Raw genomic sequence first — 14031 nt, 5'->3', positions numbered from 1 at the left:
AAACTCCCAAGCAATGTATCTTGTTACCTGAAGAGGCATTCCACAAACATAGTTGAGGATACAAGGGTGATCCAATTCCAAGAATCTTTAGGATGCTAAGACAAGCATATCACAATTATGAATAAGCGTGCACTTTGGGGACAGGGAAACCAGCACGGGCTGTGATCCGGGGAGTAGGTGTGAACGCTTCCGGAACAAAGGCCGGAGTCACGCGTGGGTCACTCAAGCCCTAAACAGAGAGGAGCGGGTCCACAGCACGGCCGGGGTTGCCGGAGGGGGAGCGGTCGTCCGGCAGAGCACTGTCTGCACACTGGCCTGCGTTCCACACACACTGCAAGGAACCCAGGCGTTGAGCAGACAGCAGCGAACTGGGATGGAGCCCTTCTCTCATGGACTTTCTGTCCATTGTGGGGAGAGCAGGGACCATTAGCAAACAGCAAGAATACAAGGTCACGCAAGGAGAAATACCTTTTCTTTTTTTTAACATTTATTTATTTTTGAGAGACAGAGCGAGACAGAGCATGAGGAGGTAAGGGGCACGGAGGGAGGGAGACACAGAATCGGAAGCAGGCTCCAGGCTCTGAGCTGTCAGCACAGAGCCCGACGCAGGGCTTGAGCCCACAGACCACGAGATCATGACCTGAGCCAAAGTCCGACGTTCAACCAGCTGAGCCACCCAGGCATCCCAATGAAGGGAGAAATTCTACGCGGGGAAATATTATAAAGCGAAATGCGAAAGGGTAACTGACAAAGGAGCAAGTCTCAGAAAGGTGTTCAAGAAGGATACGCCGGTTCAAACCTCCAGGTGTGACCAGGAACCTAAAATACAGGCAGGGATCAATCAAGCACACAGTTATAAGGGAGAGAGTTGTAACCAGAAGGAGCAGAAAGCAGAAAAATTCTGGTGCGCCTGAACAGCAAGGAGGCCAAAGCAGGAGACCCAGTGGTACGGAGACACGGTGGCGCGCATCAGCGTTTCAGGCTACGGGGCAGGGAGACTGCAGGAACAGAGCAGGCGCGGATCTGCGTTTATAATGACAGTTGTGGCCGCCGCCTGGTGGAGTGAAAAGGTATAAGCTGAGAGAGCATTAGGGACCCCAGTCCAAGCTGGCAGTTACGGACTAGTGGCAGCAGCGCAAATGTAGTTTTGGAACAGGCATTGCTAAAGGACAGAATGCAATGTGTGGGAAAATCAGAGAAATATGGCTACCTTCCAAGGTTTAGGCCAAAGTTAACTAGAAGAATGGAACTGTGTTTACGGACCATGGGAAGACAGGCAGAGGACAGGTGGTGAAGACAGAGTTGGCCGAGGGACACCTCATGTTCATGATGCCTTCCCAAGAAATCAAAATGTAGAAGGCAAGTAGGCAGGTGGAGTTCAGGCCAGGTTCGATCATGTCAAATGCTGCCACGGGGACAAATAAGGCAACACTGCCCAGAAACTTGATTGGCAATTGAGGTCATTATTAAGAGTTAGTCGTGGCCTCATTCTAGGGGCTCAAAGGTATACGAAAGGAGAAAGGATATGAACATGAATATAAATAGTAGAGGAAGACCGATTGCTTAGACATTTTCTATCCAGGAACTCTGCAATAAAGAGAGATTAACAGCAGGAGGGAGATACAAGATCAGCGGAGGGATTATTTTATTAGGAGTGAAACTACAGCATGTTTTGCTTACTGATGGCAATCATCCAGTAGCGAAGTAAATAATGATGAGGGAGAAGTTCCGGACTGATGCCCTGGTAGAGAGGAGAAAAAGGGACCTCGCAGATTTCTACCTTTTGCCCTCAGGGCCAAGCTGGGCTTCTGGAAACCAGCAGAAAGACTGACCACACCCACAACCATATACCACCACCACCACCACCACCACGTCCTATGCCTTTTCTCTTAAAATAGCCCAAGATGTGAGGAGGAGGACAGAATCTGGGACAGAGCTGACAGAGAGGCGGGCGGAGAGAAATGAAGGGGCAAGGACCCCAAGCACAAAGGGACAGGAAAAAAGAGCAACTTGAATTCCGTTTTGTTACTCCCAAAACCACCTCCATTCTAAAGACTCAATCAATAACAACCAATGGGACCTCTATCAAGAAATGTCCCATGTGCATCACACCTGGGTCCTCAAATGACCACGACCACACCAAAGCCACGGAGAAAGACATGCAGCCTCAGTTTTAAATGTTTGTTTATTGGGGGGGGAGGGGGGGACACACAGAATCCTAAGCAGGCTCCAGGCTCTGAGCTGTCAGCACAGAGCCCGACGCGGGGTTCCAACTCACCAACTGTGAGATCATGACCTGAGCGGAAGTCAGACGCTGAACCGACTGGGCCACCCAGGTGGCCCTCAAGCCCCTTTTATTCATTTAAAGTTTATAAAGTTTATTTATCTTGAGATCAAGAGACTGCAAACAAGCAGGTGAGGGGCAGAGAGAGAGAGGAAGAGAGAATCCCAAGCAGGCTCAGTGCCATCAGTGGGGAGCATGACCTGGGGCTCGAACTCCTGAACCGTGAGAACATGACGTGACCAGAAACACCCAAGAGTCAGGCCCTTAACCCCACTGAGCCACCCAGGCACCCCTTAAGCCTTTTCAACTTTACCGTTTACAAGAATAAAATGTAGTTTATGTTTCTAACAAAGAATAAATTTAAGTTGTGAATTTTCAGTGAAGTGGATTTACCCTTCCTGCCTGGCTTTTTTTCACTTTGGGAATATTGGCTCCTACATCGGGGACACAAGTAAGAAAAGTCTCCGAGGCTGGTGCGTTCCAGAAACNGGTGTCGCTGGACAGAGAGAGACATAGAATCCACAGCAGACTCCAGAGTCCAACACGGGGCTTGAACTCGGGAACCTGGAGATCATGACCAGCGCTGAAGTCAGAGGCTCAACAGACTGAGCCACCCAGGTGCCACTAAGCCACGTTCTTCAGGAGACAAGCAGGTCTTTCCTGAAGTGGGGACCATCCTTAGAACAGCTAGATATGAATGCTTTGGGGCCAAAGCAGAAGGGAGAGGTGTGCCCCCCTCACACCCCCCTTCCCGGCCCTCTCTTGATGAAGATACCCATTCAACCATGACACATGACACGTTTTCAGATACAGCTATGTAAATAAACTTCCAGTCACAAGACAACATGTTCGGGGTTTTCTTTTTTGTTTTTTGTTTTTATTTTTTTAAACGTTTATTTATTTTTGAGAGACAGAGACAGAATATGAACTGGGGAAGGGCAGAGAGNAATGAATTCGCAGGACTTGGGCCCAAGTTTCATTCCGCAAACAAAACATCAGGAATCTGTGAGATGCTGATGGGAGTCCAGGGGCGCCTGGGTGGCTCAGTCGGTTAGGAATCCGACTTTTGGTTTTGGTTCAGGTCTTGATCTCGCAGTTTGGGAGTTTGAGCCCCGCGTCAGGCTCCAGGCTCTGAGCTGATAGCACAGAGCCCATTTCTCTGTCTCTCTAACCTTCCCCCAATCATACACATGGACATGTGTACTCTCTCTCAAAACTAAACCTTAAAAAAAGATTTTGAACAAGTCCAAAATTCTTCTCCTTAAGGGGGGTGTTCTTTATCTACACTTCCAACGTCAGCCCTTCCCGACAAATCGGCAGTTGTTGCCAGAAAGGCTGTGTCATGTGACGACAGGACTGTATGGAGAGTGACAAACTGGTGGTTCAACAGCAGCATTAAAAATATTAATCTCAGGGCGCCTGGGTGGCTCAGTCAGTTGAGCATCTGAGTTCAGCTCAGGGTCTCATGATTCATGGGTTCGAGCCCCACGTTGGGCTCTGTGCTGGCAGCTCAGAGCCTGGAGCCTGCTTCACATTCTGTGTCTCCCTCTCTCTCTCTGCCCCTCCCCAGCTAGAACTCGGTCTCACTCTCAAAAATAAACTTTAAAAACCAAACAAACAAACAAACAAAAAAAACACTCTACCTCTAGGTGAATAAAATGTATGCCCCTGTGGATAACCAATCAATGATAAGCTCTAATCAAGACCACAAATATGCCACGTTCATACTTCTACTGCCCACCCCACCCCCGACGTCCTCTTCACATGCTCTCCTTCAAAAGAGATGGCTATTGGGAATTTTTTTTTTTTTTAAACAAAGGTCTCCTACAAATTCTTAGCTTTTGGAATCCTCTCTTTACAGAGGGTTCCAAAGTTACTTCTGTTTATCCAAGGGGTGGTTTAAAGTCAAGATAGAGAAAGCCAAGGCTGAAAAGTCCGACGGCTGAGGTCTACTTGTGTAGACTGATGGCTCATCCACTCTGGTGGATCATTTCCTCATCTACAATAAGGCCTGTTCTGAAGACCTATTCCGTGAACTACAGAGAAAGTGCTGGAATGCTGACGGGTCGACAGGGAGTGCTCGGTACCGGTCAGCCATCACGACTGCGGTGAGGTTCTAAGAAAAAGGATCCAGGTTCCCTTAAATCTACTCAAGGTCCTTTGGCTGGCCAGAGGGCTTGCTGGATCCCAGATGACATTTATAGGAAGAAAATGAAACTCAAATACAGCTAATAGCTCCCCTCTCTTACTGTGTAATTATCTGTACTCATTTGTGCAGCATGTTATTATTTAAATGTCCCTAATTTCAGCCCCAGCGGGCCAAGGGCCCTCAAAGAGTAGCCTCAGCCTCAGCCTCTGCCAGCCCTTCCCCATGCTTTTGTCACTTTATAGCAGCCAGAAGAAGTGGCATTATCTATAGCAGGAAGCACGCAGAAGCCTCTCACAGTCAGCAAAAACCGAGTACCGCCTCCCCTGCGCCCGGCTATAACCAACACGCCGTAACAAGGGCTCTAATTCCTACAGAGAATCTGCGAGGCTGTTCAAAACTCAGGTTCACCCCTTTTACGAGGACCAAAGAAACAGAAAAAAAAAAACCATATCTGGTTACTTTAGAACTGCAGAAGGAAGACTGATGGCAAACCTGAATTTTAGGACGTAAAACAGGAGGTCTCCCTGCGAGCCTGTGTCTGCTTGGGTTATTACTGCTACGCACTAGGACCCACAGAAACGGGCGGCAAAAAAGAAGCTGGTGCCGTGTGTGTGTGTGTGGATGTGTTTGTGTGTGTGTGTGTGTCTGTGTGTGTCTGTGTCTGTGTCTGTGTGTGTGTTAACAGACGCCGACCCCACCCACCTCACACAGGAGGGCAAGGACGGAGATGCTGGCTCATCGGTCTCCCGCGCCAGGGGGTAGCGGAAGTGAGGTCCATCCATTGTCCAGTTAGAGAGAAGCACCTCAAGCCTATTCTATTTGTGAACGCAGAGGACTCCTGGAAAATGGAATCTCCCCCAGAACTCTGGTGAGACCAATAACCCAGAAACATCTCTGAAAAGTGATCCAGTGAAAAATAAAAAGGTTTTCAATACCCTGGTTGCAAAGATACGGGGTCATTTTCATCCCTTCTGTCTTCTGAAATAAGTACTAGGCTCAAAGTGCCATGGCTGGAGTTGTGATGGCAATTCCACTACTGCACCGCGGACAGCCGTGTCACCTTAGAAAAGTCACCGCTGCAGGGGGCGCTCACAAAGCCCCACATTGTAGTCAGATGACACAAGGGGTCTCAGATAGGTCACTACCCAAGGCCCCCAAGCAGCAACGCATGAAAAGGGGAGGGAAGAGCCACACGGGCAGCAGTCAACCCTGCCCAAAATCTGGGAACAGGTACCCACCCTCCCCCACCCTCCAATCTGGGGACAGGTACCCGCTCTGATCCTTGTCTGGTCACTTTCCTTCCCTGTATCCTAAACGAGGGTTCTGTACTGGGCAGCTTCAAAACCCTACCACCGGTCAAATCTCTCTGACAACTAACACCGGACCAATGGATTTCAATTTTTAAAAGAGAATCTCAAAAGGTTAGGTGACTAACCAGAACACCACACACACACACACACACACACACACACACACAAACGCGCGCGTGCACACACCCAGATAACATGGCTTGTGATCGTCCTACCTCCAACCTCAGCTGCCGGAAGGGCCTGGGATGCTCCCCATGCTTTCTGCGTTCTCTGGACCATGCCCCCTAGGAAGGCAGCTATGCTCACCACTATACCACCAACGCTGGACCATGCCCCCTAGGAGAGCACAGCTGAGTTTCGGGGACCTGCAGGGGAGGAGCTGGTCTCCCCATCTCTCCAGAAGCCCCCCCGCCCCCCCCCCCCAAAGAGAAAGCACAGTTCAACTCATTAGCTGCCTTTAAGAAAATTATTCTTGAAACATGGAGTCGTGTTTACTCAGAACAGCTCTGGAAATCCAATACACAGAACAAGGAAAATGTGGGCTCAGACCATCAGCTCCACCAATACCAACAAAAACCAGAAACGGGCCTGTTCACAGCAATTCCACCACCGAAAGAGAGGCGCCTTGGGGTCTCCATACTTAAAAATCAACAAGAAAATGACATGTCAAGTCTTGATCAGCACAAAATACAAACTACTTTTCTTGAACGAATTCTTGTATCAGTTCCATAAAGTCTTCAATGATCCCAAGAGAACCGTCTGACACTTCTCTTGGAACTCCTTCCTCAGCACGGTCAAGCTCCTGACAAGGCCCGTAAAAACGATGGCTACATGTGGTCAGCTAGCTGGCAGGGCCGGTTCCCTCTTAAAAGGGCCAAAGGGAAAGTCTTTCACCTAAATTCCACCTTTATTTAATCCTGGACACCCAGCTAACTTGTCCCAAAAGCTGATTTTCCTCCGTTGGGTTAAAGAGATTCCAAAACCACGAAGGGATGCATTTCCCCTCCTCTAACTAGCAGAACTTACTGCCTTATAACGACAGTAAGATCTACGCCCCCAGCAGCTAGCGCTCGACTGTAACCCCAGGACGCAAGGATATTCTCCCCCATCGTTCCCCATAAAAAACGTACAGCAAAACCTATGTCCGCTGTGAAGTGGTGAGAACATGAGCGATCACATCGCACGTGGGTCCAGATTCTGTACTTGTGACAACAGATTCTACGACTTACCTTCTGTATATGGGAAAGATTCAAAAACAAAAGTGGAGGGGGGCCCTCCCATGCACGCTGGCTCAGGCTTCAGGGGCTTCTGGTTTCAAGTCACACAGTACTGGAAGCAGAGCGGGACGGACCTCTGTCCAGAGTGGGAACAGGTCCTGCCTGTAAGCACGGATCCAGTAAGAGGCTCCCAGACAACCCACCTTACAACTCAGCAGAACGGAAAGACACTGGAGGCCCTAAGCGGGCCTGTCACTCTGCACCCTGGCACGCTGCCAAATGCACCCCCCACCCCCTCACATGCCTCTACTACCCCATGACCAGGGCCAAGACTCTAAAACAGAACAATCCCTTCTTGCTTATCTGCTTGCTCCAAGCAGGTGACGAACCAGAACACGGGTCAATTGGTTCACATTTCTCTAATTCCAAAGGACGAACAAAGTTCAAGAGACACTGGAATGTCACCACGACCACACCCCCTGAAACGAAATACACACGGTGACCGGAAGCTTGGTTACGATCACTGGAGGAGTCCAACGCGCATCCCGCTAACCCTGTTCCAGAGAGCCCTCAGAATAAACTCGGGCCAGAGAGCAAGTTTCCCTCCAGCCTTCAAGGACCCGTCTGATAATCACACAGGTGCCCCTGCACACGCACGGGCATTCGGGCCCACTGTACACCAGCCGCCACGTAACGACCCGGCCGTCCTGATCACCAAGGAAACAGGTACTTGGGGGGCTGTGGAGCCAGAGAGCAGGAAGGGCAACAGGCAGACGGCAGATCTAAGCTACTTCCTATACCGTCAGGGGAGAAGAGCTAGCGGACAGCAGGGAGGTATCCCTAGGAGAGAGTCCACGCCTCTCCTTAGCTGTGCGAATCAGCACTTTCAACCTGACAAGCCTTCACGCTAAGAATACCCGCCCCGCATCGCAGCAAAGCAGAAAGGCAGAGATCCACAGAAACACCTGTTAAGCCAGACTCTACATTCAACCCCGGACCTGGTAGAAATCAGATCACAGCCCTTGTCGTTATCTACAGGGAACAGGCAGATTAAGGCACCCTGCAAATTATATTACACAGCATATAAAGGAGCATTAATAAAAAAGAAAATGAATCTGTACACCCAGGAGGATGTCCGAAATAACTTCGACGAGGGGAGAAGCACAAGCCGCCCAACACACATCCACTTCGGAAACAAGGCCGAAGACACCGTCCGAGTCCAACAAGGGAGTCGACTCACCGTTCACGGTCTTCAGGCTCCCAGCAAGGCCTTCCCCGTGCTGCCTCTTCTGGGCATTCTTGAACTCCTTCAGGGACAGATAGAGGACTTTCCGCACCACCCTTTCTTCTGACCATGGAATCCCATCACTGTCATCCTGCAGGAAGACAAAAGGGAGAAGGGAAATCGCTTAAAACAAAAACCAAGTAAATAACCGGAATGAAAATAAACGGTGAAACGCATCCCAAAGTATCAGAGCCAGATGCACTTCCGGGGCCATCACACCCTCCTACGGTCGGGAAGGGTTCATTCAGCTCTGCCTTTCTGATGGCCCCAGAAAAGCCAACCCACGGACTGTGAAATGGAGTGGAAGGAAGACCACCGGCTCACCCCCTTTACAAGCCCTACGCCCACATACCCTCGTTAACCACTAACACTCAAACTGTCTATTCCTGGCAAAATCGAGAAAGAGGAGCTGTTACCCCAAAAGCACAGGTGTAATGAACCAGTGCGCTGGAGTTTCCCGGAGTAATTCCAGGACGTGTGTACCTCCCACACGTGCGGCCCTGTTTTAGAAACTGCTGCTGCTGGTGCTGGGGGCTCGGTGCTGCCTTCAAAGAATCTGCAATTTGGTCAGAAGAAACGAAATTGGATCTGCGCTGACCTCTTATGGAAATGAGCCCTAAATGAGAGAGACACACCACAGCAGGAATAGAGCGCTGGATCATGGCGGAGTAGAGAACTGGGAGGTGGGGGTAGGAGGTATGGGAAGGGGGGACTTAAAGAAAACAAAAGAAGAAGAAGAAATACACTCAGGTTAATAACAGGTCTTGAGGTCTAATTAGCGCGGCTCCCTTATGTCTGTGGTATCAGATGCAATGAGAGTTCTGCAGAGGAACAGAGCACATGAAGGCCAGGCTGGGCGGGTGGAGGGGGCGGGGGGAATCCCAAGAACTGGCAGCCAGGCCAGCGACCATCCCAGCCACTCCGGTAGTGGCCACAGAAAGACAGAGGAGGATCCAGAAGGGTCAAGAGGAGAAGGGGAGGGAGCCCACCAGCGGTGAGCCCAGGAGCTACATCTGGAAACATGGAGATGGTGGGAACCAGGAGGAAGCGCAGCCCATGGTCTTCAAGAACCAGTGAGACGGTGTTTAAGGCTTAAAGCACAGACTCCCATGGCTAAGGACAGTCACAGAAGCCTCCTACGGATGCCTGCCTACTGTGTGCTGAACGATGAAGTCCTAACATTCACGTACTTGCTTCATGACGCAAGTGCTTGAGAATAGTTCAACTTAGAGAAAGAAGGATCTGAGCTTCTCAGATATTTTGGGCCTTCAGAGAATAAGGAAAACAGTAATGCCCTGGGCAAATGCAGGAAGGGGGACATTGGCTACCTCAGGCTCCTTTTGCTCACACATAAGGCCTCAAGAGTCAGGCCTGGGCGCGATTGACCTGCATGTCCCACAGAACTGGTTTTTCCTCCCGTAAAAGCTCCCTGGAACCGGGGAAGGGAGCCAGATGACCGGAGGTCTTTTCCAGCTCTTAAACTCCTGAATTCCATGTCAACACAAACATCTGAGAAATCCAACCACACGGAGACTCTAAGCCCTAAATACCTTGAAGCTGCTCTCTGCCTAAGCTTCCGGGATTCTCCCCAGAACGAGAGCCATCCACCATCTCCTGTACTGAGGGGAAGGGGGCCCTGGGAAAGAGAGGAGCCGGGATTTCCACCTTCCCCACAACGCCCTCCATGCCTGCCCGTCTGCCAAGCTGAGGTTTCCGGTAGCTCCTGAGGAAGGAGGCACATCCTGTCTTCCTGGCCGTGCTCCCTGAAAGGCAGGAGACTGCTCCTAGACCAGCCCGGGGTGGTGGGTTCGAACCCAGAGGCTGAAAGAAGCCAGCAGACTGCCTCGGCCCGACAGAAGCCCATGTCGTTTCTCCATTGCTACCTGTGTACAAGTCGCTCTCTACCTGCCGATCACATGGTTAATGCATAGAAACATGAAGCATCTGACCGGACTCCGTTTGCAAAGCCTGAATAGCCAATCTGAGTAAAAGGCAGAGAGGACTGGGCCACACAACGCACAAAAGGAGAATTTGCTGTCCCACTGGCTCCCAGAGCTTCTCTGTTGCAACTGGGATGAGAAACATGAACTCCTCAAGTTCATGACAGTGAGGCTGAAATCCCATCGTTTCTCAAGGGCCAGGCAAGGCCACCTGGCAGAATTCCCTCCATCGTGTCCAGAGTCCTCTTCGCATTGAATGCCAATGTGATTATCAACTATTATCCCCTACATAGCCATGGTTTGTAAATGATAAAATGATAAAACTCCCAAATAGCTTTCAATGCAAAATGCCTGCAATGATTTACTGCATCGTGTTCAGACCGGTGCCTTCGTTCTGACTTCAGGCCTCCGCACAGGAGAATTATACCCCTACAACTAATGTCTAATTAAAACATAAACCATGGGAGATGAAACCGCCCGCAAAGGAAGACGCATTTAAGGTTCACTTACCAACACAAGACGCTTCACGAAACCTATAAAGTACTTTAACTACAGGAGACGCAAAACCATGACCCAGATTATGGGGTTTCAAATTCTAGACATTAAAAAAAAAAAAAAAAGGCAAACTTTTTTTGGGGGGCGGTGGGGGGACAACAAGCATTCATTTCTAGAACGTACAGTGCAAGTCCAGCCCAATCCCCTCCCTCGAGGTGGATACAAGACACAAGAAGGTAATAAGGGATTCTGTTCGGTTTCCAGAAGCTCAATGGGGAGGTAATAATTCAGAAGTTAAAACAGGCCGCTTGTGGCACAGCTGCGGGGTCGTGGGGAGTCACCCTACACCAAGCCAGGAGAGGCTGGCACTCCTCTCTGGTGGCGGGTCAGATGCAGAAAGCACAAGCGTAGCTTCCACCCGACGAGAGGCAACGTGGGGCTGGATACCAAGGTTGTGGGTCACGGAATATCTGGAAGAAGGTACCTCGGGCCCGATACACATTCTGCAGTGGCCTTAACGGTCACTCAGAACGGTCCAGTACGGCCCCGACAGCAGTCTCATCAACGCCCCTCAAAGAGTTGATGGCTTTTTCTCCTCCCCTCTTCAATAGCGGTCCCATTAAACCAGCCATTTAAGTGATGTCGGCACGGGGTCAGGAAATGCTGGTCCCCACGGATACCCCCGCACCAGGACAAGCCCGATACCGTAAGAGCTCGATTGATATTTCTGGAAACGTCAGACCCAAGTGCAAGCTGCCTCTTCCCACTATGGTTCCCCACACATGGCCAGGCTGTCCCTACCCTTCCAAACATCCAGGGCGTTTTAAGTCGAACACAGGAAATCTCTGCAGTTTTCTTGATTTAATTGCAGCTACGCCCATAAAACAGTCCCCACGGGCTAATCCAAAGGGGCTAGCTACCCTTCTCCCACTCTCGGCAGCAAGCTCGGGTGCGTACCAGACACCTCCTCCTCAGTCCACCTAGCTCCCCGCAAGAAAACGGCACCTGTCTGGAAATCCACATGGCCTCACGGGGCCCAAGCCTAATGACCCGGTCAGAGACACTCAGCTTGAACTAAATACAGGCCAATTCCTTCAACAAAACACCTGGACACTTACTGTTCCTCTCCAGCTGCATCTGCACCGGCTCCCACCTTCCTCTCGCTCATTCAGGACTTTCCCACCCTCTGTGTTCAACTACACATTCCCAAATCACAATTTTCAATCGTTGGATACTCCACTCAAGCCTCTGTGATCACAATTCCAAACAATCCCCTCCAACCTTCCCTAGACACCTTCAGGCCACGTGGCTCTCTCTACTCATCAGATAGAGTCACAGGAGATTGGACAAGGCAGCACTGAACAGAGAGGTCCTTTCCTGGACGCCTTTGGGATGCTTCCCTAACACCAAGTCCCCAGTCCCTTCCGGTTTACTGGTCAGCTTAATAAAGGAAGACAAAGAGAGGCTGTAGCCACTGACAGGAGTACAGTAGCTTTACTGGGATAAAATTCAATCGCCTAGAGGATGTCAGGTTTCCCTCCCCACCCCCCAAGTTTTTGAGAGGGAGAGAGGGAGAGAATCCCAAGCAGGCTCCACACTGTCAGCATGAAGCCCAATGTGGGGCTCGAGCTCACAAAATGTGACATCATGACCTGAGCCGAAACCAAGAGTCAGACACTGAACGGACTGAGCTATCCAGCGCCTCTAGAGTATGTAAATTCCTTTTATGAATTTCCTTATATATATTTAAGATCTTGCCATTGGGGCATCAATAGGACCTCTGAGTTTCTACATTTCATCCAATTACTGGGGGGACAATTCAAGCCCCCAAACAACCCGACATACCACCTACCCCATCCCCTAATCTCTTCACCTGTATTTCCCCAACTACAACACAAACACTTTGCAAATACTGCCATTAATAAGACTAGCAGGGTCTCCTATCCTGGTTTTTAAAAGAAGGGAAAAAAAGAAAAAGAAAAAAAAAATCACAAGGATCTAGATTCACTGTCCTAGTTTGACTGCTAAAAATCACTGTCTTCAACAAATGGAAAATTGAGCATTAAGGCTTTAAGAAGTAGAAGTGAAAATAAGATGCTTCTAGAAGCATTTCCAGAAATTTCCTGCAAAGCTGAGCATAAAGGTACCTATTTTGAGGAATTGTCCCGGAGGGGACAATATGGAAATGCAGTTGCAAGTAGCACAGACCCATAACTGCCCCAAGCCCCGGAACCAACCTGGAAGGGCATGGAGCACCAGCCTCGTGCAGGAAGACACGACGCTCATGGTGGCCGGCACCGCCTAACTGTTCTCCAACGCTCCCGTCCAGGTTAGAGATTTACAAAGCTCGCTACCGCCTCCTTGTAACTTAAAATGCATGGAAAAGGAGGAAATCACAAAAATAATTTAAAAAAAAAAAAAAAGAGGGGAGTTTCAGGGTCTCGCCCGAAGGTCATACAGCTAAGGAGAAACCACAACTGCCACGTGTGGTCCCCTGTCCACGCCAACAGGACAGGTGCCCAAAGCAAAGTTTCAAACCTCAGTAGTTTGTTCTCAAGGAGAAAACGTCAAACAGATAAACTCCCAATGTCTAATTGATAGTAAAATTAAAATTACTCATTTCAAGAGATGAATGTAAACATTATGTGAGGGGGAAAAAATCCATGAGCAGCACTAGCTGGAGGCTAGTGTCTGGACTCTGCAACTAACTCCCTCAGTTCCAAGGTCATCTGTCAAGGCCTCCTTATGCAATCTGTCCAGGTCTCACTGGTTTTTACGGTTTTAAATTCGGGCCACCTTGATTTAGGAGTGCGAAAACGGAGGATGGAAATGCACAGGTTAGAGGGAAACATTTTGGGTTTTTAAAAACCTTTTCTAACCATTAAAATTATTTAAAAAATGAAACAGAGCCCATCCAACGGAAGATACTTAATTTCCTATCACTTGTGAACAAACTGCCTAGGAAGAGACTTAAGCATCACAGGTAGAGTGATCAAGTAACTGATCATCCCAACCAAGGATGTCGTTAACGAGGATACAGGAACAACTGGCTTCAACTGGGACACAGGTCAACCAACCGGATTATTCTAGTTCCCTTCCAGCAAATAGGAATCCATGAAGAAAAAAGGTCTACCACCAGAGATCATTTTTAACCACATCACCATATAAAAATAAAGCCGACATCCAAGACATACTAGGAACGCAGTGTGATACACACCTGCGTTTTAAGTGAAATCCAGAACCTCCCACCAATGTTTTAAAGGTCAGCCTGCTGTAGGCGGGAGGGGGAACTCATTCCACAGAAAACACTCCTGCTTCCCCAGGGAGAGGAACAGGAAGTCAACTGTTCTC

The 14031-nt window shown here is 49.5% G+C and overlaps 1 protein-coding gene across 1 annotated transcript in view; it reads right to left on the bottom strand.

The window, feature by feature from the left end:
- JARID2 (jumonji and AT-rich interaction domain containing 2) overlaps positions 1-14031 on the bottom strand; it is a 273790-nt gene that overhangs the window by 140069 nt on the left and 119690 nt on the right. Inside the window, 1 exon segment of the mRNA XM_077770125.1 lies at positions 8201-8336. Within this exon segment, the coding sequence (XP_077626251.1) occupies positions 8201-8336 (136 nt within the window).

The sequence above is a fragment of the Crocuta crocuta genome, unplaced genomic scaffold (assembly GCF_008692635.1).
Source record: "Crocuta crocuta isolate KB4526 unplaced genomic scaffold, BGI_CrCroc_1.0 scaffold24, whole genome shotgun sequence".
NCBI classification, from domain to species: domain Eukaryota; kingdom Metazoa; phylum Chordata; class Mammalia; order Carnivora; family Hyaenidae; genus Crocuta; species Crocuta crocuta.
This window is presented reverse-complemented; position numbering and strand designations above follow the sequence as displayed.